Genomic DNA, 27323 nt, shown 5'->3' with positions numbered 1-27323 from the left:
TTGTGATAACCTCAGCTGGCCTCCAGCCTCCAGTCCCTGCAGTCTCTCTCCCACACAGCTTTCCTGTTGGTCCTGCGGCACCCGGTCCTACTCACGTGACTCTCTCTTCCTCAGAACACCTCCGCTGAAATGCCAGATCCCCTCCCTCCCATATGCATAAGGCCTGTGCTCCCAAGGTGCCTGGGTGGCTCAGTGGGTTAAGCCTCTGCCTTCGGCTCAGGTCATGATCCCAGGGTCCTGAGATAGATCCCAGCATCCAGCATCGGCACTGGGCTCTGTGCTCCGCGGGGAGCCTGCTTCCCCCCCTCCCTCTGCCTGCTTCTCTGCCTCTGTCAACTAAATAAAAAAAAAAAACCTGTGCTCCCATCTACCATCCATGGCCCTGCGGACAGTGAACCTGAAAGCACTGGCTGGTTCAGCCAGCTGGCTGGGTCACCCACCCCAAAATCCCCTTGGTGGTCTCCCACCTCTGGGCCTGAACAGAGATTAGGGGAAGCAGATGTGCGGCCTAATTGATGCTCAGAGGTGATTTCTTCCTCTGGACTCTACGCTTTCAGCTCCCAGGGATAGACCCCTCATTCCCTTCAATATACACCAAATTCCATCACCTCTTCCTCAGTGGCTGGGCCAGCTCTCTGCCTTCCTTTTATTTCATCCACATCGTTGTGTTGCTGTCTTAAATTTTTGTTTATCTTTTCATGTGTCCTACTTTTCTGGTTGGATTTGGAGTACTTTGAGGACAGGGGTCCCACACCCTCTTCATCTCTGGGCCACCAGCTACCGTTTAAGAAGTTTGGAACTGATACAAGTAGAAGTTGGTGTTTTTGGTGGGAGCAAAGGGCACTGAGAGGTGAAGGGAGGAGCATTGTACCTCTTCTGGAAGCTCTACCATTGTTCCTGAATTTCTGGGCTAGCCCATCCCACCCCAAGAGGTCTCCTGGCCCTCCCACCCCTTCAGCCTTCTTCTCTCTTTTCCTCTTTTTCCCCCTTGCTCTTGGGGTAACGGCCAAAGAGTCTAAGAGGCCCAGAGGACGGTCAGGGTACAATAGGAGAGGGAAACCTGGCCCCGGAATAGATTAAAGAGGGCTTTCTGGAGAATACGACTTTATACTAAAATTTGGGAGAAGAGATGGGAGGACAGCACGGCATTTTTCTAGCCTGGGCTGGAGTCAGCCAGCCAGTTTGGGAACTGGGAATCATTAGTGGACAAGGAGCCGCAACTGGGGATCTGAGATTTACTTCTTTGCAATTAAATGAATAAAAGTATATTCAGTAGATTCACAGAGCATCTATTTATGTGGATGTAAATAGGTTATATGGACACAAATAGGGAGAAATCATGCTCTCAGAGAGCTTAAGATTTATATCTGTCCATCCAACACATACTTCATAAGCACTTAAAAAAAACAACAGGGATGCTACGGTATTCTGGGGTAGAATGTAGACTGTTGCAAATAAATCTAACTGTATTACAGGTCTATGACATAAACACACTGAAGGGGGTAAGGGACAAAAAGGTGCTGACCTAAGTAACTTTAGAAAACAGTGTTTTGGGGGCACCTGGATGGCTCAGTTGTTTAAGCATCTGCCTTTGGCTCAGGTCATGATCCTGGGGTCCTGGGATCCACATTGGGCTCTCTGCTCACTGCTTCTCTGTCCCCCTCTCCCTCTGTGTTCTCTCTCTCTTGCTTTTGTGCTCTCTCTCAAGTAAATAAGTAATATCTTTAAAAAACCTCAGGGTTTTGCCTGGGAACTATAAGGATAAAGATAAAAGGTACAGCATAATCTACATGAACACTGTGCTCTAGTTGATAAAGTTTCTCATGGGCTTATAGGTTACAAATTTTTGAAACTGCTTTCATGTATAGTTGGGTTGAACAAGTAAGTTATGGATAGTGGGAAGCCAGATTTCCTTTTTTTTTTTTTTAAAGATTTTATTTATTTATTTGACAGAGATCACAAGTAGGCAGAGAAGCAGGCAGAGAGAGAGGGAGAAGCAGGCTCCCCACTGAGCAGAGAGCCCGATGCGGTGCTCAATCTCAGGATCCTGGGATCATGACCTGAGCTGAAGGCAGAGGCTTTAGCTCACTGAGCTACCCAGGCACCCCAGGAAACCAGATTTCTCACTGATGGTGGGAGAAGTCACAGGTAAGTAAGAGGGACAGGCTGGAATGTATCCTGTGATGTTTGGTTAGGAATCAGAGGCCCAGTATGAACTCATGTTTCACTTAATATATATACACAGATGGGTGAATACAGAAGCAACTCTAGATATGTGTATCTATAGGGTTTAGCATATGTATTATCTAACTCCATTCACTGAGTGGGCCTAGAAGCAATGGCACCCCAATAGCAGTGAGCACAGCTAGCAACCAGATCTTGGTTTCTAACTACCCATTCTCCAACAAAAGGAAACAAAACTCCTTCGAGAAATAGCTGGTTCTAGGCCTGGTACAGGAAATACAAGATGAACTAGAACTCCTTGTAGTATAAGAAAGTAAGGAAGTGCTCAAAAAACCAAAAAGATGGGAACATATTAAAGAGATGTAAGAACCAACCTGAAAGGACTCTCAAAGCTGAAAAAATTTTATGCAACCATTAAATAATATAATTTTGGATTAAATAAGGTAGAAAATCAATATACAAGTGCATATGGATCATATTCATTTGCTAAGGCTGCTATAACAAAGTACCATAGATTGTGTGTTTCAAAACAACAGAAATTTATGGTTTCATGGTTCTGGAGGCTAGAAGTCCAAAGTCAAAGTGCTAGCAGGGCCATGTTCTTTCTGAGACTCTGGGTAGAACCCTTTCTTGCCTTTTCCTAGCTTCTAGTGGTAACCGTCTATTCTTGGCAACCCCTGGCTCGCAGACGCATCAGGCTAATCTCTGCTTCTGGAATCACATGGGCATCTTCACGTTGGCTTCCCTCTGTGTGTATCTGTCCAAATTTCCCCTTTTTTACAAAAATACCAGTCATATTGAATTGGGATCTGTCCTAATGATCTGAACCTGGTTAAATTTGTGAAGAGCTTATTTCCAAATAAGATCATACTCAGAAGTACTGGGAGTTAGGACTTCAACATTTCTTCTTCTGAGGAATACAGTTCAGTCCATAACACTGATATAAATAAGTGGTTGAATAAACAAACAAACAAACAAAAAAACAAATGGGGACGAGAGGATAAATTTTCCTTCCAGGAGACTTCCAATGTATGTAGATACTCTGCTCTCCAGAAGACAAGAGCTTAATACCTCTCCTGCCTTGGGCTAGACTTGGTGACCATGCTTCTAAAGAATAGAATGTTGTTTTTCCAAGAGAAGAGGGAGATGGGGGCAAAAGAATACACTACGGGAAGGAAAAATAGTAACTTCATAGGGAAGACATCTAGCAAACTCTACCTTAACCATGTGATCAAGGTTAACCTCACTGGAGTTGTCAAGTGGGTATTCACGTGTCCCCTGATATGATGACATGGGAAACACTTCACCTCTGTGAATTTTTTCCCCCACAAATCCATACCCCAATCCAACTATGAGAAGAATATCAGACAAATCCAGATTGCAGGACAGTTTAGAGGATACCTTGCCTGTTTTCCTCAAGACTGTCAAGGTTATGAAAAACAAAGAAAGACTGAGAAACTGCCTCAGACTAGGGGAGACTGGGGAGAGATGACAATAAAAGCAATGTGGTACCCTGGATTGAATCTCAGAACAGAAAGAGGACATCATTGGAAAAATGATCAAATCCAAATAAGCTTTTCAAATGTCAGGGGGCAGTGAGTGCCTGGCTGGCTCAGTTGGTAGAGCCTGCAACTCTTGATCTTGGGGTCATGAGTTCAAGGCCCATGTTAAGTATAGAGATTACTTAAAAATAAAATATTTTTTAAAAATCCAAATAAAATCTAGAATTTAGTTTATAGTGATATAGCAATGTTGGTTTCTTAGTTTTGACAAATATACTATAGACATGTAAAATAATATCAGTGGGAGGAACTGGGTGAGACGTATTGGGGAACTCTCCATATTATCTTTGCAACTTTGCAATAAATCTAAAATTATTGCAAAATAAAGGCCTTATTAAAAATACATATCATAGCAATGGTTTAATCTCAGTTTCTTTTTAAAAAAGATTTTATTTATTTATTTGTCAGAGAGAGAGAGAGAGAAAGAGAGGTAGAGGGAGGAAGAGAGAGCACAAGTCAGGGTGAGGGGCAGAGAGAGAAGCAGACACCCTGCTGAGCAGGGATCCTGATACAGGACTGGATCCCAGAACCCTGGGATCATGACCTGAGGCAAAGGCAGACACTTAACTGACTGAGCTACTCAGGCACCCCTAATCTCAGTTTCCAAACATATAAACAAAGTTTTGTATGTCCTATGCCCTGCGCTAAGGATACAGAAATAAGTAAGATGGGGCACCTGGGTGGCTCAGTGGGTTAAAGCCTCTGTCTTCAGCTCGGGTCATGGTCCCAGGGTCCTGGGATCGAGCCCCACATCGGGCTTTCTGCTCATTGGGGAGCCTGCTTCCTCCTCTCTCTCTGCCTGCCTCTCTGCCTACTTGTGATCTCTGTCAAATAAATAAATAAAATCTTAAAAAAAAAAAAAAAGAAATAAGTAAGATGGCCCCTACTTCCAAAGAGATCACAGTCTACAGAGGATGTCCACATGAGCTACTGACAATGATAATGATAATAATTAATAATAATAATAATGCTAATAGTAGCTTATGTTATCTATTGCTTTCTATATGCTGAGAACTATGCTAGTACTCTACATTTAATGCTTACTGTAAGTTTATAAGGTGGGTGATGTTATTACTCCCATTGTTCTTCCTATAAGAAAACACCAAGTCTTCAAAGAGACAAGTGTTGGAGCAGGGGTTTGAACTCAGATCTCATTGAACCCTCTGTGACCTGCCTCGTTGTTTCCGGCCTCCTACTTGCCTTCAGCAGTGTTGGCTGGAGATCTCTGCTTAGAACCATCTACTGGGCAAATCCATATCCAAAAGGCCTCTTTATTTTTATTTTTTTTTTTAAATAAAAAAATAATCATGACTCAAGCAAAAGGCAGAGGCTTTAACCCACTGAGCCACCCAGGTGCCCCCCAAAGGACCCTTTAAACATGATTACTTTGACTGGGGAAAGGGCCATTCCACAGAGCATCGGTGGTTAAATTCTGAGCCTTTAATATGTTGCTATGGTCAACATGGCTCTCAGAACATTAGCTATCAGAAGAAAGAATATGGGAAATAAACCAGAGACATTACCTAAGATCCTAATAGAATTTTGCACCGGTACCTGTTTCAAGCCCAACACATCTAAACCATTCTTATTCTGTCCTCCCACAAACCATTCCTCAGCTTTCCTATTTTGCCAATGGTCTCAACACTTTCCCAATTTCCCAGTCATCCTCTACTCTTTTTTCTTTTGAAATTACCTGGATATATCTTTTGATATTCCTGTTGGTTCCCCCATCTGGTCTTTTTTTTTTTTTAAGTAGGTCCGTGCCCAACATGGCCCAGTGTGGGGCTTGAACTTACAACCCTAGGATCAAGACCTGAGCTGAGATCAAGAGTCAGATGCTTAACTGATTGAGCCACCCAGGTACCACCCCACCCCCAACCTGGTCTGAAAGTGTTTCCATTTCTATGGGCATCCTGATGGTTTGGGGTTTTCATTGTCTTTCACCTGGACCAAGCCAATAGCTTCTTTTGGATTGCCCTGTTTTTAGACACTACCTTCTCGGTACCCAGACTATTCTCTCTGAAATGAAAAATAGAGCATATAATTCCTCTGCTTAGAAACCTTCAATGACTCCCTAAGAACTCCAGGATCAAGTCCAAATCCTTGGTTCTTAATCCACTTGTTCTATAACCCCTATTATTACCTTACAAGAACCACCCACCCCTTGACCAAATATGCTCTTTAAATTTATACTTCTGAGCTTTTTTAAAAAATATTTTATTTATTTATTTGACACACAGAGAGAGAGAGAGAGAGAGAGAGAGATCACAAGCAGGCAGAGAGAGGGGGAAGCAGGCTCCCCGCTGAGCAGAGAGCCTGATGCGGGGCTCCATCCCAGGACCCTGAGACCATGATCTGAGCCAAAGGCAGAGGCTTTAACCCACTGAGCCACCCAGGCGCCCCTGAGCTTTTTTTTTTTTAATGAAGATTTTATTTATTTGACAGAGTGTGAGTGAGTGAGAGAGAGAGAGAGAGAGAGAGGGAGAGAGTGCACCAGCAGGGGAAGTGGCAGGCAGAGGGAGAAGCAAGAGTGGGGATCCTGACTTCAGACTCAATCCCAGGACCCTGGGGTCATGACTGGAGCTGAAGGCAGATGCTCAACCAACTGAGCCTCCTAGGCGCCCTACTCTCGAGGTTTTATTCATAATCACACTCCTAACTTTTCCCTTCTTCTCCAACCCTGTGTTTTCTAATTTTTTATTATCAAGCCCTGGATGAAATTGAGTCTGTTCACCCTGATCCCAAGAAGCTCACAGTCTCTGGGGAAAACAGAAAAGCAAATCAACAATGACACCATATAAAGATAGGAGGGACCAAGGACTAAGTGACACAAAGGGAGAAGAACCTAAGTTTGTCTGGGAGAATCAGAGAGAAGCCTTCACAGAGGAGGTGATGCTTTGATTGACTCTTGAAGGAGTAGAAATTTAACAAGGAAGGACTGAGGGGAAGGCTTCTAGGCTGTGGGAACAGCACCTGTATTTACCAGTTACATGGCTGTTCATCTTGTATCTCCTCTCAACATCCCTTATAGTTTATCTTGTATTTCTAGCAGCTTTTCATATACCATATCTTATCTTCTTCTGATTGGCTTATGAATGCCTTTAGGAAAGTGCCCACATCCTCTATTTCTTTCTTTTTTTTTAAATTAAATTTAATTTTTTTATTTTTTTATAAACATATAATGTATTTTTATCCCCAGGGGTACAGGTCTGTGGATCGCCAGGTTTACACACTTCACAGCACTCACCATAGCACATACCCTCCCCAATGTCCATAACCCCACCACCCTCTCCCGACCCCCCTCCCCCCAGCAACCCTCAGTTTCTCTTGTGAGATTAAGAGTCACTTATGGTTTATCTCCCTCCCGATCCCATCTTGTTTCATTTATTCTTTTCTTACCCCCCCAAGCCCCCCACGTTGCATCTCCACTTCCTCATATCAGGGAGATCATATGATAGTTGTCTTTCTCCGATTGACTCATTTCACTAAGCATGATACCCTCTAGTTCCATCCACGTCGTCGCAAATGGCAAGATTTCATTTCTTTTGATGGCTGCTTAGTATTCCATTTTGTATATATACCACATATTCTTATCCATTCATCTGTTGATGGACATCTAGGTTCTTTCCATAGTTTGGTTATTGTAGACATTGCTGCTATAAACATTTGGGTGCACGTGCCCCTTCGGATCACTACGTTTGTATCTTTAGGGTAAATACCCGGTAGTGCAATTGCTGGGTCATCGGGTAGTTCTATTTTCAACATTTTGAGGAACCTCCATGCTGTTTTCCAGAGTGGTTGCACCAGCTTGCATTCCCACCAACAGTGTAGGAGGGTTCCCCTTTCTCCGCATCCTCGCCAGCATCTGTCATTTCCTGACTTGTTAATTTTAGCCATTCTGACTGGTGTGAGGTGGTATCTCATTGTGGTTTTGATTTGTATTTCCCTGATGCCGAGTGCACATCCTCTATTTCTATTCCTCTGCAAAATGCAAAATGCAAAATGCAAAATGCAAAATGCAGGTTGCAAAACTTACTTTACAGAATTGTTGTAAGTGTGTTAGGGGAAATTCATGTGACATACTTGGTAGGTACTCAGTGTTTTTGTTTTTGTTTTCCTATAACAAATAAAGTTCCTGGCCCACACTAATGTACTCAGCATTTAATGAGTGAATGATCCTGATCTGGTTCAAAAATCACTTTCACATCTGAACTCTGGGCTTTGGGAGGCCTCATTGGATGGGAAAAAATCCCGATCTTTCAGCAATGTTTCAGCAGGGCAAGGATACTAGCCTGTGAGAGCTAACCAAATAGATGAGAGCTGTTCAGTCTGAAGAGGAGGCAGAGATATTCAGACAACTCAAGTTTACTGAATGCTTACTTATATTTTGCATGATTCTCACAATGTTCCATTACCATCTTTGCAAATAAGAAGACCTATTTAGAGATGTTAAATACCTTGCCAAAGGCCACAGAGCTAGATGGTGGGATCCACTGGATTCCAAGTTCAATGCTCTTTTCACTTCAACATAAAAACTTCCATGATGCAGAAAAACATGAAGACTTTGGATAAGTTAAACACAGACTTCTTTGCTAAATTATCTAAATAGTCAAACCACATGTAACTTCTAGAGCTAGAGAGAGGTTGTTTTAAGGCAACTAAAAGGAAGGTAGCCTTATGTTGCGGGTAGGGTGGGAATAAACACAAGAAATGTATTATTATGATAAACAGCACAGACTGAAAAAGGAAAGAAGTTAGAAGAGAATTAATAAGATCATATATAAAAGATCCCTGGTAAGTCACGAAAAGACTAGACCTTCTCTTTTTCTGCTTCTTGAGCTATGAGAATACCCCCAGCTTAAGTCTGGGCTCTTTCCAAAAGCAACCTGGGGCTGATTGAAGTCTGGGTTCCTGCCCTTTTTGGTAGGCCAGCTGTGCCCTCTTTATAACCTGTCTCTGGCAAAGCTGTTGAAGAAAGTATCCTAGACTGTAACAAAACATTGGTTATAGTAAATATTTCTTTTTCCTCCCTAAAATTTTGGCCTGAAAGCCTAGAATTTAATATTAAACAACCAGAGTAAGTTAAGGGGGATAGCAATTAAATCTATTACATCACCATCAAATACAGTTGACCCTTGAGCAACATGGGTTTGAACCGCACTGGTCCACATACAAGCAGATTTTTTTCGATAAATACAGGATAGCACTATGAATGTATTTTCTCTTCCTTATGATTTTCTTAGTAACATTCTTTCCTCCAGCTTACTTTGCTGTAAGAATACAACATATATGTATAACATGCAAAATATGTGTTAATTGACTGTTTATGTTTATGTTATGTTATGTTTATGTCATTAGTAAGCTTTCTGGTCAACAGTGGGTTATTAGCAGTTAAGTTTTGGGGGAATTAAAAGTTATATGCAGATGTATCATATTTATCAGGAAAAAACCCACACATAAGTAGATCTGCACAGTTCAAACCTATGCCATTCAAGGGTCAACTGTACTCTTTGGGAAAGATTGAATAACTGTCTCAGATTGAGGGGACTGAGGAGACATGACAAGGGAATGTAATGTCGGATCCCAGATTGGATGTTGTACAAGGAAAAGGACATTAGTGGAACAACAAGTGATGTCTGAATGAGGTCTGTAAATCACTTAATAGTATTATACCAACGTTAATATCCTGGTTTTCACTAATTATACTATGGTTATATAAGATGTTAACATTAACATGTGGAATTCCATGCACAAGTATAAACTGTTTCAAAATTTTAAAAAAATTTATTAATGGTTTATTGACTTAATGCAAAATCTAAAACCATAAAACTTCTAAAAGAAAACACAGGAGAACATTTTGTGACCTCGGGCTAGGCAAACATTTCTTAAATGGAACACCAAAAGCATGATTCATAAATTAAAAACTTGAAAAGTTGTACATCTTCATGATTATGAACTTCTGCTCCTGGAAGAACACTGTTAAAGGATGAGAAGACAAGACACAGACTAGAAGAAATGTAAATCACATATCTGATGAAGGATTTGAAGTCAGGATATATAAAGAACTTTCAAAATGCAGTATTAAGTGAAGCCACTCGATTTTTAAAACCGGACAAATGACTTGCACAAATATGGCCACTCTCTCGGTTGTGGACTTATGAGGATTCGTTATGGATTAGCCTCAGGATCTTCACCTACAAAAGGAGACATAATAAGATTCGCCTCAGAAGACATATGAATGACAAGTATGCATCTGAAAAGATTTTCAGTATCATTAGTTATTATGGAAATGCAAATTAAAATCACAACGAATCACCACTACATACCTACTAGAATGGCCACAGTGAAAAAGAATGACAACACCAGCGTTGGAAAGGTTGGGGAACAAATGGAACATTCATACGCCGCTGATAGGAATTTAAAATGATACAAGCATTTTGGAAAACAGTTCGGCAATTTCTCAAAAAATGAAGCATACATCCACCACATGGCACAGCCATTCCTTCCTAGGGGTTTCCCAAGAGAAGATGAAATGTACGTCCAGACAGATTTGGCATACACGTTCATAGCAGCTTTATTTATAACAGCCCTAAATTGGAAACCACCAAATGTCCATCTGTCAACAGGTGAATCATAAGCAGTCTGTGGTATAACCACAGAGGAGCATACTACTCAGCAATAAAACAATGGATGAATCTTAAGGTAATTATGCAGAATAAAAGGAGCCAGACACTCCTCCCCAACAAGAGCATATACCCTGTGATTTCGTTTATGCAGAATTTTAGAAAAAGCAAACTCAACTAGTGACCAAAAGCAGATTAGTTGTTTCCTGGGGATGAGAGAGTGAGAGGGAAGGATTACAAAAAGAGCACAAAGACACTTTTGGAAGTGATGGGATGTTCACTGTCTTGACTGTGGTGATATTTTCATGGGTATATACATAACTTATAAAACTGTACACCTTAAATATGTTGGGTTTATTATATGTCGATTATATCTCAATAAAGTTGTTTGATCAAATACGTTTAGATACCAAGCACAAATTACCAATTAAATCCTGAGGATGCCAACTGATGGAGGATTCGCTGAAAGGGCCAGCCCCACACCTGGGACCTGATCAGAAAATCTCGGATGGAATCACCATCAGTAACACTCTGAAAACACCTTCTTCTGATATTTCTCCATTTCAGGCCCAAACTAGCTAGCGAGTTCCTGGAAGGAGCCAGGAGACCTTGTGTGGGATGGCTGTGACTCTGGAAGCAGCCTTGGCCTGTTGCTTTTTGGCTGCCTTTGGGAGGAGTGGAGCTGAGGCTGGGGGCTATTGTCATAGCTTAGGAAGAGGAGGTCAAAGAGAAGCAATGAAGGAAACAGGAACCAGAGATGAGTTGGGAAAAGTAACTCGATTTTTGCAATCCAGGGGTTGGAAAGGAGCTAAGAGATCACATGCTTCAAAATTTTTGTTTATGGGTAAGAACACCAAGACCTGACCTCAGGCACAGACAGAACTGAAGCTTTCATCCAGATTTCCCAATTTCCGATCTACAATTACTTCCCTCATCGATTTCCATCATGCCAAGTGGCCAAGTGGCTGCTGTTTGGTATACAAGATGATGGCTTCCATCCCATCCAACATTTGTAACAATAACTATTTATAAGCATGGGATAAAGCCCAGGCTCTGAAGGATACCACAGTCTGTCAGAGATAGATCTATATACAGAGGTGACACTTAAATAATAAAGGGTAAGAAAAAAGTGCTAGCGATGAGGCCCAAATGACATGGTATGAGAATGCAGAGGAGGGAAAACCCTCCAATCTGGAAATCTGGTGATGGGAGGCGATCTGGGCAGCTCCAAACACTCTTCAGTAGGTGCTCAATAAATATAAGTATCCTTCCACCCTTCACGTAATGACTCCCGCCTAACTTTACTTAGGTCACACCCAGAGCCTCCGGTCCGGAACAGCGTGACGTTTCGTGCCACTGAGCTTTCCGCATCCAAAGTTCTCTCCTCCTGGAATGGACTGTCCTTCCCAGAACGAGCGGAAGATGACATGACACGGAGCTCCGGAGAATAGAGAGCACATGGTAACAGCACAGCTCCGGCGAATATAAAGCATGCGGGAACAGTTAGGTGCACGAGCTATGGAGGCCAGCCTCAGGATCTTCATTTGCAAAAGGGAGATAATAACAAGATTCATTTCAGAAGGGTGCGGAGTGGATCAAAAGGACGTTGCTACGAAGCCTTCCACCGCAGCACGTCCCGCACAGAAGGAGCGCTCGGGCAAGATTGGCAGTCGCCGTAGGTGCGCAGCGACCTTCTCCCAGCCCAGTGCGGGAGCCGCCCCTTGGCTGCCCAGTCAGCGCCCAGGGCGCCGGGCGCAACCTCCGCGCCGCCACGTCACCGCCTCCCACCCTCCGACACTCGGCTTTACCAGCCCCTACCCTGCGCTAGGTACCCAGTTCACCGGGCCGCGCCCGACCCTGCCTGCGTTCCTCCGATTGGCCCCTGCAGATGTCCGTCGTCCTGGACCGCTGCAGATTGGCCGGGATGGGAGGGGAGGGGCGGGCCTCGGGGGAGCGTAGGAAGGGCGGGGACCCGGATGTGTGTGGTGGCGGCGGCCGAAGAGCTAGGGTGCGGAGCTGAGAGGCCTATGGATGAGGAGGACGCGGCGGCCCCGGTAGGCGGGGATCGGGGGCGGGGTCCCGGAGGCCTCGGGTCTCCTGGGAGCTTGAGGCAGGAGGCGGGGGTCCTGGGCGGGGGCTTCGGGGTCAGGGGCGTGGCGTGAGCCCCGGTTACTGGGCTTCCTGGACCCTCCTCGGTGCCGGGCCTGGGGAGACTGTGCGTAGTCGCGGGGACGAGCCCCCGGGTCTCGTCTGAGCGACCAGGCCGTGCCCAGGCTGGAGGAGGTACCTGGTGCGGCTGCCACTCGTGGGTGCCGAGGCTGTGCGGTTCTGGGCGAGCAGACGTCCCCAGGTCTGGGGGCCAGTATCTGTCTAGGGTGGAGCCCTGGTTGAGTGCGAGGAGGGCAGCCCCGCTGGTGCCTACCCTTCTGGGCCACGTGGTGGCTTGCAGCTACTGCAGGAGGGGGCGCTTTAGGATTGAAGGATTGAATTCAGCCCAGCTGAGGCTTATTTAAGCACCTACTGTATGCAAGGCACTGTCCGGCCTTGATGGAACCCCTGTCCCAGTGTTGGGTGACAGGAAGAGAAAATAACCTCCTGTTTTTCTCACTTTTCGCTTCCAGGAAAAACCCATCCATCCATCCATCCATCCATTCATTCATTAGCATTGAGGTGGTTTAAATACCCAGGTCATTCTACTTCTCTCCATTTTCACTGCTACCATCCTAATGGATACCATATCTCATTGGAGCTGCTGGAACAGTCTCCTGCTTAATTGTTCTCCACTTCTGCTCTTGCTTCTGTTATGATCGATTCTCCAGACAAGGGCAGGAATGATCTTTAAGATCTGATAAACCTTAAAATCCTATCATTTTCTTGCTTAAAACCCTCCAGAGGTTTCCCATCCCACTTGGAAGGAAATCCAAACTCCTTAACATGGTCTGTAGGGCCTTGTAGGGCCTCTCTCTGGCTCCAGCCTTCTTCCCATCCTCTTCTTGAACATTCTCCCACATTTTCCCTACACACCAGCCACCCTGGCCTTTCTGTTCCTCTACCATGCCTGCTCCCTTCTAGCCCAGGACCTGTGTCCTGGCTGTCCCCTCTACCTGAAGTACTCTTCTTTGGGCTTGTCACATGGCCTGGCCTCTTCTCAAATCAAATGTCACCTCAGAGAGGCCTCCTCTGTCCACTGTATCCAAAGTAGTCTTTAGACTTTACCCCATTATTCTGTGTCACCCCACTCTGTTGTTTCTTCCACTGGCCAACACTGTCGGGTCTGTGTCTCATCTGTCATGCCCTCCCGACTAGAATGGAAGTGCAGTGAGAACAGGAATGCCACCTGTTTTTGGTGCATATAGCAGGAGTCAGTACATGTTTGCCGAATGAAAGGATGGCTTTGAGTCCAGTGCCCTGTCCACGTTCTGGGTCAAACAGGCTGAGCTGGTTTGCTCAGGGCCCTGCTTCCTTCTCAGTCCCCTTTTCCCCGTGGTAGGTTTGTTCTCATGAACAAGATGGATGACCTCAACCTGCACTACCGGTTTCTGAATTGGCGCCGGAGGATCCGGGAGATTCGGGAGGTCCGGGCTTTCCGATACCAGGAGAGGTTCAAGCACATTCTTGTAGATGGAGACACTTTGAGGTGAGGTGGAGGCGGGGGGGGGGGGGGCTTTCACATTTTCCTTGCTCTGCCAGATCTTAGAGATGAAAAAGGGCTTTTTTGGAAGCAAGGACTGTCTACACTGGGCGAGCCTTTGACCCTGGAGGCCTTTCTGAGTGGAGCAGCATGTGCTCCTACAGCCCTCACTCTCTTCTGCCTGTTCCTGGGTCACTCTGTCCTGGTCCACGTTGGAAGGAATTATGTCAGGGATAGGAAGCGGCAGGTGCCTTGAGTTGCCCCAGCGCCTTGTTGAGAGGACTCCAGTGTGGGGTGTCTGTGTCTCCACAGCCTGGGTCTCAGGGGTTGGGTTTGGAGGAGAGTAGCCATGTCAGAGGCAGTGGATTTCCTGTTTTGGAAAGGACAGTTCCCTAGTGCATCCTGCCCGCCACTGTCCAACCCTTCGGGGTGTGTGTTTGTGTTTGTTTTCTCTCTCTTTTCTGGCTTAATCCCCTTCCCTGACTCCTTCTGAGCCTAATTCTCTCACAAAGCTGTCCCTGAAGGGGGGGAAGGAAGTAGTGCTGTTTAGCCTGGAGACAAGAAAGCTGAGGAGTGGGGACCGAATACCCATCTTCCAATCTACAAAGGGCTTTGGTACAGAGGATAGAGACCAGACTTTCTTCAGTTCCATTGAGGACAGAGCCAGAGGAAAAGGGCTGAAGCTGCAGCATGAGGGACTGAGGTTAGACAGGGTTGTGAGACCCCTACTAGGCAACTAAGGGAGGCTCTGCATTCTTTTCCCCCTGGAAATGAAGGAGCCAGGCTTGTGTTGGTCTGGTGTGGGCTGGACCCTGGCTGGAGGCAGCGGGAGGGGTGGGTGACCTCAAGTATTTCATTATGGTGTCTGTGCAGATGTCCTCAAGTGTGGTCTGATGGAGTCTCCACTGTGTTGGCCCTTGTGGGTTGGGGGTTGGGGGTGGAGATGCTGAGGCCCTCCCCCCAGCTCTTGGGCTAGGCTGCTCATGGAACTCCCCCCTCATTCCTCCCTCAGTTACCATGGAAACTCCGGTGAAGTTGGCTGCTACGTGGCTTCTCGACCTCTGACCAAGGACAGCAATTATTTTGAGGTGATCAAGGCAGTGGGTGGGCAGAGCAGGGGGAGAGCTTGTTAAGCTCTGGGGAGCTCTTTTACTAGATTCTTGATCTGATCCTTTTAATTTTCCATCAGGGCTGTCTACTTGGCTGAGAAAAGGGCACAGGATAGCGTGGTGCCTCAGCTGAGAGACAGGTGCCCTAGTCCTGTCACCCTGTCCCTCTGTTCTCCTGCCCCTCAGCTAGGTAGATGTTGACACATCCCCAGACTCTGACCCGTGGCCTTTCCCACTTGCTAACCTGAGCCCAGCCTCTGCTCCATCTCCTGTCTGTTTCCATAATTTGGAAATGATTTTCTGAGTAATCCTGACAAAGTAGGCCCCTAGTCTCCCCAGTGCTTCTCTTAGTGCCCTGACTTTTCTCTGATTCACATGTTTTTGGTCTCTCTGAGCCTCTTTGAGTTTTTGATGTCTGACTGCTCTTCCCCAAGCCCCCAGCAACTCATCCCATTTCTGGTGCCTGCTGACTGCCCTGCTTTCCTCCCCCCAGGTATCAATTGTGGACAGCGGGGTCCGGGGCACCATAGCTGTGGGACTTGTCCCACAGTACTACAGCCTGGATCACCAGCCTGGCTGGTTGCCTGATTCTGTAGCCTACCATGCTGATGACGGCAAGTGAGTTACCGTCTGTGGAACCTTACCCCTTTCCCATGGGTTTGGGGACCTTAGATAACAAAGGACTGCCTTGGGTGGCTTTTGCCCTTCCTTCACCTATCTTGGGGTATTTTCATGGACTTTTCTGATCAGGACAGAAAGGTGGCCTGATGGCGAGCCTTGGAGGTTTGCGGACTTAGAGGGGAGGGTGGAGCTCATGCGTGGACACAGGTAGGTGCGTCACAGAATGACTGGGAGCAGCAAGAGGGGCCCCAGAGGTCCGGTGCTCTGGAGAAGTTGGGAGGCCAGAGTCAGGTCCTCTGTCTGTGCTGCCCCGTCCACAGGCTGTACAATGGCCGAGCCAAAGGCCGGCAGTTTGGGTCAAAGTGCAACTCTGGGGACCGGATTGGCTGCGGCATTGAGCCCGTGTCCTTTGATGTGCAGACTGCCCAGATCTTCTTCACCAAAAACGGGAAACGGGTGAGTGGGAAATCCTGGGTGGGATTTAAGTGGCTTGAAGCCATCCAAGGAATTGTGGGAATGAAAATCGCCCAGCTGGGGCTTGCCCAGGGACCCCTTGGCTTAGTTCCCACCTCCTTCAGGCCATCCTCGGCTTCCCCCGAAGTCTGCACGTGGGAGAAGCCACTTCCCCTGCCCAGGGAAGCTGGGACATTAGCCTAGACGAGAGATGCAGAGGGGCAGGTGGACCGAAATGGGGTAGGGGAAGCAGGATTGAGTGATGTGGGGGAAGGTGTTGAGCAAAAAGACGAGAGGTAGAGGTTATGGCTTTGACGCATAAGCTGGAGGTCCTCTTCGGAGCTTTGACTTGAATGCTTTTGAGGATATGTCCTTTCTGTGTTATTTTCTTGTTTCACATCTTTCCTTCCCTCTTCAGAGAGAGCCTAGTAGTGCTGAAGGGATGGGGAAGAGCAAGTAGAAGAGAGGGACCCCCAGCTCTCTTTCTTCTCCTACCCAACTCCTTCTCCCACCCTGGGAGGATGGCTTTCTTAGGCCTTGGCCACGATGACGTCTTTCCTTAGTGTCCCTGCCTCTGCTCCAGAACACACTCACATGCCAAAGGTCAAGAGACTTGTGTTTGCTGTCTAGCGCTGTGGATGCCTTGCTCGTCCAGGAGTCCTTAGCCACTTTTTAAACTTCTCTGTACCTCTTTTTTTCTGTCTGTCAGTGTGTGTGACAATTATTTGTTGCATCATCTCAGAAGTACCCTGGTGAGAATTAGGTGCACTGAGGAACAGGGAGCCAGGTGGCAGCTCCTTCCCTCCGGCTCTCCCTCCTTCCGCTGCAGGTGGGCTCCACCATCATGCCCATGTCCCCAGACGGACTGTTCCCAGCGGTTGGCATGCACTCTCTGGGTGAGGAGGTGCGCCTGCACCTCAATGCTGAGCTGGGCCGCGAAGACGACAGTGTCATGATGGTGGACAGTTACGAGGACGAGTGGGGCCGGCTGCATGATGTCCGAGTCTGCGGAACTGTGAGTGACAGGCGGTGGGGTGGGGGTGGTCGGCAGGGAGGGCTGGGCCGAACCTCCCTGGGCCGCATAAGCAGGTCTGAATTACTTAGAATGGGGAGTGAAGACAGTGTCTTTTGTAGGGTTTTGGGAGATGGGAATTTGGGACCTTGACATGTTTCTTTGAATCCAGATCCGTGTTCCCCTTAGTGCTGATTGTTCTTCTTCCCTTCTCTGGCCTGGAGAGCTCAGGTTAGTTGCTCTACTCTCGGCATGGCACTAGGTTCTCCTTTGCCTTCTTTGGTTCCTTCTGCACCCTGTGCCCTCTGCTGCCCTATACACCTGCCTTTGAAAGGCTGGGGCTCACTTGCAAGTGGGATGCCTAGATCCCCATTTTGCCGCATCCCAGTTCAGCAGGTCCAAGCTCTCCATTCACTGTCACAAGTCCCAGTCCCATGGGGGAAGGTTCTGAGATCTTTTTGTAGTAAGCGTGACTATCAGAGTCTTCCGTCTTCTCCCTACATTTAAAAAAAATATTTTTTTTTAATCTATTTGACAGAGACACAGTGAGAGAGGGAACACAAGCAAGGGGAGTGGGAGAGGGAGAAGCAGGCTCCCCGCTGAGCAGAGAGCCCGATGTGGGGCTCAATCCAGGACCCTGGGATCATGACCTGAGCCGAAGGCAGACGCTTAATGACTGAGCCAGCCAGGTGTCCCCCGCTACATTTTAATAGAGGATGAGAACAGAGGCAGATGAAAATTCCGTGAGCGTCCTGGACTCTGCAAAGCTTGCTTTTTTAGACATCTTCCCGTTGTACCTGCTCTGGTCTCTCCCTGGATTTGAAACTTTCTTGGGGAATATTTGAACCTTGGGAGAGGGAAGTTCTTCACCTTTACCCTCTCTGTCTCATGCTGGGTTGGGAGTGAATGGCTGCTGAGTCAGGGGTCTGGCCCTGACCTCTAGTGGGCTGCTTGGACCTCCCACTTTGAATTGTCCCCCTGCTGCCCTCTTGCTTCTGGCTCAACCTTTTTCTCCACCCTCTGGCCTTCTCACCCGAACCCAGGCTGTTTTCAGTTCAGCCTTTGGTAGCAAAACAGAGACAGTGGGGGGTGGGAGTGGATTATGAGCAAGGCTCCCCCCATTCTGGAGTTCAGGGTGAGTCAGACTTAAGGAAAATGGCAGCATGTGTGCCCTCCTGTTGCTTCTGATACTCTGCACCCCCTCTGGTGTTGGGTTCTGAGGATGGTGCTGGCTGCAAGCCAGGGGCTTCAGATCCCCACTCCTTGACCCTCATCTCTTTCCTATCTTTTCCCCCTTCTACTGTCCACTATCATTTTGACAACATCTACAGAGTTGAACTTGGGACTGAGCCAGGGCGATGTTCCAGCTCCCATCCCTGACCTCTCCTCAAGAGTGTTTTCCTGGCATCCTTTCCCTGCCTGGACCTGTCCCCACTCTGCCCCCAGCTCCTCCCAGGCAATCTTTTCTAATTGATGTAGAATCCTGTAGACATTTATAAATAGCCTTCCTTCCTCTCTGCCCTCCCCCAGTGCCCTCAGGTCACACTTTGGAGAATTTTTTCTTTCTTAGACATGAGCTGTGAAGTCTGGCTCTTGTCTCAGACCCTCACCCCAGGCTGGGACTGCCGGCAGGGTGGGCACTCCGTTCCCTGAGCACCTGCTCCCCTGGGGCAGACTAGGGCATGAGCCTCTTGACGGATATCTGCCTCTCTCCTCCTCTTGCCACCTTTCTTTCTTTCTTTTTTTTTTTTTAAAGATTTTATTTATTTATCAGATAGAGATCACAAGTAGGCAGAGAGGCAGGCCGGCCGGGGGGTGGGGAATGAAGGCTCCCTGCTGAGCAGAGAGCCAAATGCGGGGCTCGATCCCAGGATGCTGGGATCATGACCTGAGCCCCCGAAGGCAGAGGCTTTAATCCACTGAGCCACCCAGGCGCCCCCTCTTGCCATCTTTCAAATGAGGGTGACTTACCCAGTTTCTTTCATCCCCACTTGTCTCTTGCCCTGCTCCCTCTTGTCCCTTCTGACCACCCAGTGTAATTCTGATCCAGCCCTTAGAGTTGTGTTTCCTGGAGGAGCCTGGGAGAGGTCAGTAGGGCCATGCCTGTGCCTCCCATTTCTAAAGATGTCTAGCTCAGCTCTTTCTCCTCTTTGTTCTTCCTGTTTTCCGTCCCCTCTGTGGGGAGCCTTTCCCTGGGGCCTCAGACCTCTTGCTGTGGGTTGGAGCCTGTCTTAGGTGAAGTTTCCAGTTGAGTGCCCTTTAGAACCATAAAGGTTTGAGAGAGGCTCTGATGCCATCCAGTCCAGGGCTTCTCAGTGCGGAGCTGGAGACCATTCCCTGACACGCATGGCCTGCGGTGTCCCCAGCGCCCAGACCCACGGTGCTTGGAGTTCCCTCCCATAGTCATCCTTGTCATCATGACAGCCCTCGTGTTCCCACAGCTCTTTTTGTTGTGTGGCTGATGAAAAGACAGCCCCACTCAGAAGCGAAGAGACTGGTTCAAATGTCAAACAGTGAATTAGTCACGAAACTAAGCCCAGACACTCATTCTTGGATCCCTTGCTCTGGCCCTGTCCACTGCCAGATACATGCTGTGCCTTTCTCCCCAGTCCCTCTCCTGTAGCCCATCGTCTCTCCTCCTGGCCCCTCTCATAAGATGAATCCGGAATTCTCGGCTTAAGTTCCCACTTGCCCTGCGAGTCTCCTGACTAGCTCCCTTCGCCCCCGTCCTTCTAGGGGAACTTACCTGGCTGCCATGGGACCCTTTGCCTCCTAGGCCTCTCTCTCAATTCGGAGTCTCAGTTATCCTCTTTCTTCCCTTCTCAGCGGTTCTTCCCACAAAGAAGAGCAAATTCCTGACCCCCATTTTTTTTTGGCTCTAACGTTACATTATGAACAATTTCCAACATACAGAAAAGTTGAAGCAACAGCACAGTGAGCACCCATCTCCCCACTACCTAGCTTCAACAGTTGTCATATCCAGACTAACCTGGCTCTTTCTTGGGTGGAATTCTTCCCCCTGCATCCTGGGGCCTCAGTTTCCCTTCCCAAGGAGTTCCCCCCACCCCCCACTTTGCAGAGCACTGAGGGTGTTGAAGAGTTGCTGCCATATTTGCTCAGGGATGGGGGTGTTGCCCCTCACCTCATCCCTGCCCGCAGGCCTTGCAAAGTGAAGTCATGTGTGGGAGGGTGGGGGGCAGTAGGTAAAGCTGGGGGATTAGCCTCATTCTGTCTTTGTTTCCTGCTCCTAGCTCCTCTGGCAACTCCTTAGTGACAGGACAACACCTCTGGTACACAAAGAGGGGTGAAGGAGGCCCCACCCTCTGGGGTCCTCCCCCAACCAACCCAGGAGGAGACCATGTTGGGGCCTGAGCTGGCCGGTGGGGAGCATATTCTGGGTTCCTGTTTCAGCTGCTTCTAGGCCCTCAGGGCACTGAGCCCTCCCTTGCTCCTGTCAAGAGGGATTAGGGTCTCTGCTGGCAAGAGGAGAAGGGCTGCTAGAGGAGGAGGGCGGATACCAGCAGGAGAGAAGAGGCTGGGAAGGCACTGCTGGCACGCGGTGGGGGGGTTGGAGCGCAGGAGACTCTCTGCCCCGGGTGCTGCAGCCTCGGCTCTGTGCCCTTGAGTCCACCTGTTTGGCCTCCCGAGGCTTTGGGGGTGTGAGGAGGAGGTGCAAGAGTCAGGGGGGTTTGAGAGCCCCAAGGAGTGGGTGACCCTGCCCCCACCAAAGATGTAGGGGTGCATTCCTCTTGGTCCGGCATGGTTGGAGGAGAAGCACTAAGAGGGGACAGCTGGTGGATTGGGATGGAGTCATCTGGGGCTCATCTCTCCTAGGGGGGGGAAGTGACCAGTTCTGGGAGCCTAGAGGGCCATTGTAGTTGGAAGTAAGGGCTGAGATGGATTGTTTCCTTCTGTGATTGGCAGGACTAGTCTGTTGTAGCTCTAGAGTGGCTGTTAATGTTTAGGGAGCACTGACATGTTGGAATGTTCAGATCCAAGCCCCATTTCCTGATTTAGGGAAAGGTAGAACAGCTACTGAGCCCCTGCTGGGTGCGGGCTCTGTGCTGGGCACTTGACACCCTTCATTTATTTTGGAAACGCAGGTGGTAGTATCCCTATGTCACTGTTGAAGAAACTGAGTCCTAAAGCAGAGGAAATCACTTGCTCGAAGTTAGTAGCCAGTAAGTAACTGGAGTTAAGATTGGAACCTGGGTCCATGCAATTCTCTTTCTAACGGAGAGGCTTCCAAGGCACAGGTTGAGGGACCAGTATCGAGAGTCTGGCAGCTCAGGGGTAAAGCTCCCGTCTGCTCTCAGCCCTGGTCTCAGGAAGGGGAGTGAACTTGAGCTAGGATCTGCCTGCGAGGCCACAGTGTCCACCTGCCCCGTAGGTGCTGGGAGCGCTCTGGGGGGACTCACTGTGAGGGCTCGGGGGGCCTTCACCGGACAGGAGCAGGAGAGCCCATGAGAGAGCAGCAGGGGAGTTGGGGGGCTTACAGCCTGCGGGGCGGCTGTGCCTCCCTTGCGGAGGGCAGCATTGCGGGGACCTAGCCTCCCAGCTGTCAGCCGTCATGTCTGAGTGGTGGGCTGGCTGGGGAGTGGGTTGCAGAGTCCCAGGTCATGTGCTTGGCCCTCCTGACCTTTTAGCTGGAGAAAGTGGCCCCACGCTGTGAGCAGCCAAGACCGCAGTCTCCAGTCTCCTCGGGGCTGAGGCTGAGGAAATGGTTGGGCGGGTTTTTCCCAAGGATCGGGATCTGGAGCATCTGTCTCTTGGCTCTCTTAGCAAAGAACACTGTGTTTCCTACACCGAGGCCAGTTGGACGAAGTGGGTCAAGGGCAGCTGTGGGGTCCCCCACCCAGCTCTGCAATGCTGGCCGGAGAGGGTGGGTTGGGGGCTGCGCACACTGGGCGGGCTGGGAGCCCGCGAAGACGCCACCCCTCAGGCCTGCCGGGAGCTGGAGGAGGAGGCCGGCTGGGTAGACAGCACAGAGGGCCGAGTGGGGAATTCCAGCAGTGTGGAATAGTGAGTAAATCAGAAGATGGCCTGTCAGGGACCCCATTCTGAGGAAAGAAAGCAGTGGAAACTAACAGAGGAGACCTGGGCTAGGGGTGTGACTACGAAAGAGCCAGTGTAACTCGAAACACGCAGGGTGGTAGCTGGAGGACATTGAAAGGCCTGGGTGTGGATGTCCCAGGCAGCCCTGGCTTTTCCCCTGGTCGCCTCCGCTCGCCTCCATTCTCTTTTGGAGTGGGAAGAGAGGATGGACTTGAGGTGGCCGGGCTTTGGGGATCCCAGCCCAAGAAGGGAGCCCAGTCCCTCCAGTTCCTCTCTGAAGCAGTGGTGCAGATTGCAGGCCCTGCCTGTGCTAGAGACATATGCAGGCTTCCACGCTGGTGCGGGCGATCCTCATTCCTTTCCTGTTCAGGCACGAGTTCTCGGTGGGGGGGGGGGGGGGAGAGGCCAGCGTCCAAAGGCTTGCCAGGGAAAGTGGAGGAGGTCCCCAGGCAGTGTTTTCTTTGGGGCTGGAGGGGCGGGAGGGTAGAATAAAGTCTTGAGGGGCAGTTTGGCTAATTAAAAAGGGATTAAGGATTCCCAGGTGATGCTGAGGGTGGGGAAAGAGGGGATGGGGTTGAGTCATAACCTCACCATTACCATGACAACTGATAAATAAATCCTCCCAGCTTGGGGGTTGCCGCCCCATCATGCCTGGGCAGGACCACTGTGGAACTGAAGAGCCCCAAGAGTCCGTCAGTCACCTCCCCTCTCCCCACAGCCCCTCATACCCCAGTGCTCTGCAAGAGCTGTGCGGGGCTGCAAGCGGAAAGCCCGCCTTCGTGTGTTTGGCCCGCCGGTCCCCTGCCCTCACGTTAAGTAAAGGAGTAGAGCTGGTCGTTCTGGGTTCTCTGGCTTCCCTCGGCACCTCCCTGACCCAGCTCTCCAAAGGCGAGCAAAACAGACCTTGAGGAATTATGGTCGTCCCATCCCAGGCAGAATCGGTTTCTGAGCTCATCTCCCTTCCTTCAGACATCTGGACCTGGCACCTAACACCCGCACCCTCCCTGTCCTCCCCATTAGGCCCCTCCAGGGGTCCACTCAGCCTGGTCTTCAGGGCTCCTCCTCTCTGTGCCCAGGGCCCTTGGGGAGGCCTCGTCCAGCAGGATGATTCAGGGAGGTGATGACACAGCCTGGAGACCGCCCCTCCACCATGTGCTCCCTGGAGCTCAGCCTTCCGGGTTGCTGGGCTGGTGCCCGCTTCTCTTCCAGAGCAAGGAGAGACTGCGGCTCAGGCGGCAGGTGTGTGCCAGGCTCACCCCTTCTGCCCATGCTGCCACCTTTGCTGCTCGCCAGTCCAACCTGTTCTTTCATGCCTGCCTAGAACGTTGGGGCCCACGGCGCGCTGCTAGGTGCCTTTCCCTTTCAGCCAGGGGTTTTGTCAGACCCAGGAAGCTGGTCTTGAGTGCCTTGGGACCAGGTTTCTAGGGCAGGTGTCCATCTGCCCTCTGTACCACCCACTGCCCTTGGCTCTTCCCCTGCAGCTGCTGGAGTACTTGGGCAAGGGCAAGAGCATCGTTGACGTGGGGCTGGCCCAGGCCCGGCACCCACTGAGCACCCGTAGCCACTACTTTGAGGTGGAGATCGTGGACCCTGGAGAGAAATGCTACATCGCCTTGGGGCTGGCCCGGAAGGTGGGCACTCATGCTGGCTTTTTACCTGTACTGCTACTCAGGCCTGGGCCTATTGGGATGGGGCCTGGAGACTCTTGGGGAAATCGGGGAGAGGCTTTGGGCAGGCATGGACAGAATATGGTTATATGTGTTCGCTGTGGGAGGGTACAGACCCTTCCCCCTCCTCCGCCACAACCTGAGAGAGGGTCTTGACTGTACCATGCACACTGGGCCTGAAGGTGGGGCTAGGCACAGCCTGCAGCGCCAGCTGTGAAAGCCAGGTCTCCTGGTCACCTTCCCTGCTTGTCCTGCTTTCCCAGTGCCTGAAGGCTGTGGGAGGCCGCAGGGGTATGAGCAGCCATCTGTCTGAGAAGACTGAAAGTTCAGATGCCCTCTCCTGTCCTTTTTCCATGCACGCTACCATAGGTTTTCTTTTTCCTTCTCGGTGCAGGATTATCCCAAGAACAGACACCCTGGCTGGAGCAGAGGCTCTGTGGCTTATCACGCAGGTGAGCTGGGGCTGTCCTGAGGCCGTCAGGGCAGTGGGGCATGTACAGGCACAGGGACATCCATTTTCCTGAAACCCCCCCACCCCGCTGCAGATGGGTCTTCCCTCTAGCGTCTGGCTGGAGAGCCTTTCCCTGCTGCCGTATCATTTCCCCTTCCCAGGCCAGTAGTGCTTTCTCCTCGTCTGTGTTTTTCCTTCCAGCCTGAAAACCGAGGGGAGCCGAACAGGGGCGGGGGGATCTGGGCCCAAACTGGACATTCCAGGCCTCTGAGTTGGCTGCCTCTGCGTCCTTCTTGCAGATTCTGCACTTTCTTTTTTTGGTTGGCTTGACTCTCTTTAGGGCTTTCTTTAGAAAGGAGTTGCCGTGAGCTCCTGGTGTCACCCTCATCCCCTTCTCGGCCCCTCGCCCCTTTCCTGCCACCTCCCTGAGCGAGTCAGCCCCTAAGCTTCTTTAGTGAACAGATATTGTATCACTTTTTTAAAAAAAATCTGGGGCCTCTTCCTACTTCTGTCTCTCCATTTTTGTTTCACCTTGACTCCCTCTCTTCCTCAGGGCCAGAGAGGGAGGTGAGCAAGGATTCTGCTCAAAATACGGGCCTCTTTGTGGGGGGGGGGGGGGGGGGGCAGCCCCCCCTTCAAGTGTGGGCCTTATCGTCTCCCCCCCTCCCCGGCAGATGACGGGAAGATCTTCCATGGCAGTGGCGTGGGCGACCCATTCGGGCCACGCTGTTATAAAGGGGACATTATGGGCTGCGGAATCATGTTCCCCCGGGACTACATTCTGGACAGCGAGGGTGAGTGGGGTAGGGGTGGCCAGCCAGGCTGATTGGGCAGACGGTGGGGGCAGCACCACAGGAGCTCAGGTTTCCTGGCCTCCTAGGCGACAGTGATGACAGTTGTGACACGGTGATCCTGTCCCCTACTGCCCGAGCCGTCCGGAACGTCCGGAATGTCATGTACCTGCACCAGGAGGGAGAAGAGGAAGAGGAGGAAGAGGAAGAGGAAGAAGATGGGGAAGAGATTGAGCAAGAGCATGAGGGCAAGAAGGTGGTGGTAAGTGGAGAGGGTGTGGGCTTGAACTGGGGTTCCTGGGCCTGGGCAGGGGCTGGGGTAGTGGGATAATAGGAAGGGAGCCAGAGGCAGGAAGAGGGAAAGCCTGGTGGCGGGCGTGTTCTGAGATGCTGGATGCAGCCAGACAATGGTGGGGAGCTGGTTTCCAGACGCCCTCTTGTGGTTACTTCCCATGTCACCCGAGTCTCTCCCCTTTGGTGGTTCTGGGAGTTGGGAGCTTCGAGCGCTTGGGTTTCAAGCCTACATCATCAGAGGAGGCCAGAGCCAGCCTGCTCCACTCCTCTCTGTGCCCCCACCCCCAGGTTTTCTTCACTCGGAATGGCAAGATCATCGGAAAGAAGGATGCTGTCGTACCTTCTGGTGGCTTCTTCCCCACCATAGGAATGCTGAGCTGTGGGGAGAAAGTCAAAGTGGATCTGCATCCCTTGAGTGGCTAGGGGCTTTGCCCCTAGACCTGCCCCGTCTCCTTTTCCTTGCCCTTTGCAGAACCAGGTGCCCAGTTCCTACCTTCCAGGATTTGTTTGCCCAGCAGGCCCCAGGGAGTGTGTAGTCCCTCCACCTCTCACAGATCAGGCCCCTGCCAAGCCCCTCTGTGCCCACGTCCCTGACCTGATAACACCCTGATCATCAGTCAGTCCTGGGCCCGAGTCCCTGGTTGGAAAGGAGCAGGCCCAAAGAGTGGTGTTGCTCTGTTGGTGCATGCCACTCGCTCTGGCTGGTGGACTCTCGCACCCCCCTTTTGCCCCCTGGCCGTGTGAGTGGAGAGGAGTGGGCACCTGTCTCAGCTGCTGTGTGGGCACGAGGCTCTTCTGAGGGTGGAGTAGAGACTGCCCGCTCCCCTATTTAACACAGTATTTCTCCTTGCGTCTTCTCTTTTTTTGTTCCCTGTCCTCATTGTGTGGACCAGTTGCTGCTGTCGTGCCCCCTGGCTGGGCTAGGGGGGCTCTCTTGGGCCTTGTCTCTCCTTCCACTGACTGCTGTCCCAGGAGTACTAGTCCAGGGTCGCTGTTCTTTCCCCTGAGAGCCTTTTTCTCCCTCATCGCCTGCTCGCCTGCCCACCGAGAATCCGAGTCTCCAGTGCCCCCGCAGCTGTACGCACCTAGGTGGGAGTCTGCTATGTGTTCAGTGGAGTGAGAGGGGCTACTTGGTGAGGGGGGCTGGGGTCTTGGCTCCTGTTCACCCCTTGCCATCCTTGGGATACCTGTGGCCTCCTTGTCCCCAGTTCCCCGGGCTTTCAGCGGAGACTCCAGAGCGGGTCTCTCTTGCCGTGGTGAGGGCAAGACCCCAGAGCCGTGGTTGTGAGCCCAGAGGGCAGCTTGGCCCCTCACTCCCCTTCCCTGCACAACCCCCCGCCCCGGGTCCCAGCTTGCTGCCTGTGCCAGTTGCCTGTTTTGCTTCAGTGTTTGATTCTAGCACTTACATGTGTCCTCCCCCACCGAGCCCTCCTGTCTCCTACCGCCTTGACCCCTGACCCCCTTCCTATACAGTGACTTCTGGGAGGAAGAGGGAGCGGGAGCTGTTGGCCTTGGTTTGCACAGAGTGGGTGGGCCTTGGCGAAAGAGGGTGAGCTGCTGTGTTGCTGGGGTCCCCTCTTTCGGCCCTCCACTACGATGTATGAAATGTATGTACAGCCCAGAGATGTTTATACAGCCAATAAAGATGGAGTTTCTGTATTTATCAGCACGGCCTGGACAGGGGAGTCCTTGCCACTCCACAGGGCAGGGACAGTGCCGGAGGTGCGGGCAACTGAGCAGCTTGCTCACTGGAGACTTGGACTAGTACGAGGCCAGGGATGGGGACTGTGTGCGCTTCGCGGGCCTGGCTGTGGGCCTGGGATGCCCCCCAAGAAGCACAGGTATGCCCTTGGGAGACACGAGGCCTTGA

The 27323-nt window shown here is 50.3% G+C and overlaps 1 protein-coding gene across 2 annotated transcripts; it reads left to right on the top strand.

Moving 5' to 3' along the window:
* Positions 1 to 12328: 12328 nt before the first annotated feature.
* Positions 12329 to 27119, top strand: LOC111157866 (SPRY domain containing 3). Of its 2 annotated transcripts, XM_022519565.1 has the most exons (11): positions 12329 to 12423; positions 13860 to 14006; positions 15013 to 15088; positions 15603 to 15727; positions 16051 to 16186; positions 17013 to 17198; positions 23732 to 23881; positions 24312 to 24369; positions 25043 to 25162; positions 25249 to 25421; positions 25742 to 27119. In XM_022519565.1, exons 1-11 carry the CDS (start codon positions 12401 to 12403, stop codon positions 25874 to 25876), a joined length of 1329 nt encoding a protein of 442 aa, XP_022375273.1. In that variant the 5' UTR covers positions 12329 to 12400; the 3' UTR covers positions 25877 to 27119. The 2 variants fall into 2 exon arrangements, with proteins under 2 accessions (XP_022375273.1, XP_022375274.1); XM_022519566.1 differs by lacking the exon at positions 23732 to 23881 and having other exon boundaries at positions 25742 to 26289.
* Positions 27120 to 27323: the final 204 nt, after the last annotated feature.

The sequence above is a fragment of the Enhydra lutris genome, unplaced genomic scaffold (genome assembly GCF_002288905.1).
Source record: "Enhydra lutris kenyoni isolate GAN:26980312 unplaced genomic scaffold, ASM228890v2 scaffoldscaffold56, whole genome shotgun sequence".
Lineage (NCBI taxonomy): Eukaryota > Metazoa > Chordata > Mammalia > Carnivora > Mustelidae > Enhydra > Enhydra lutris.
Note: the sequence above shows the minus strand (reverse complement) of the source record. Positions and strands in the feature narration are given on the sequence as shown.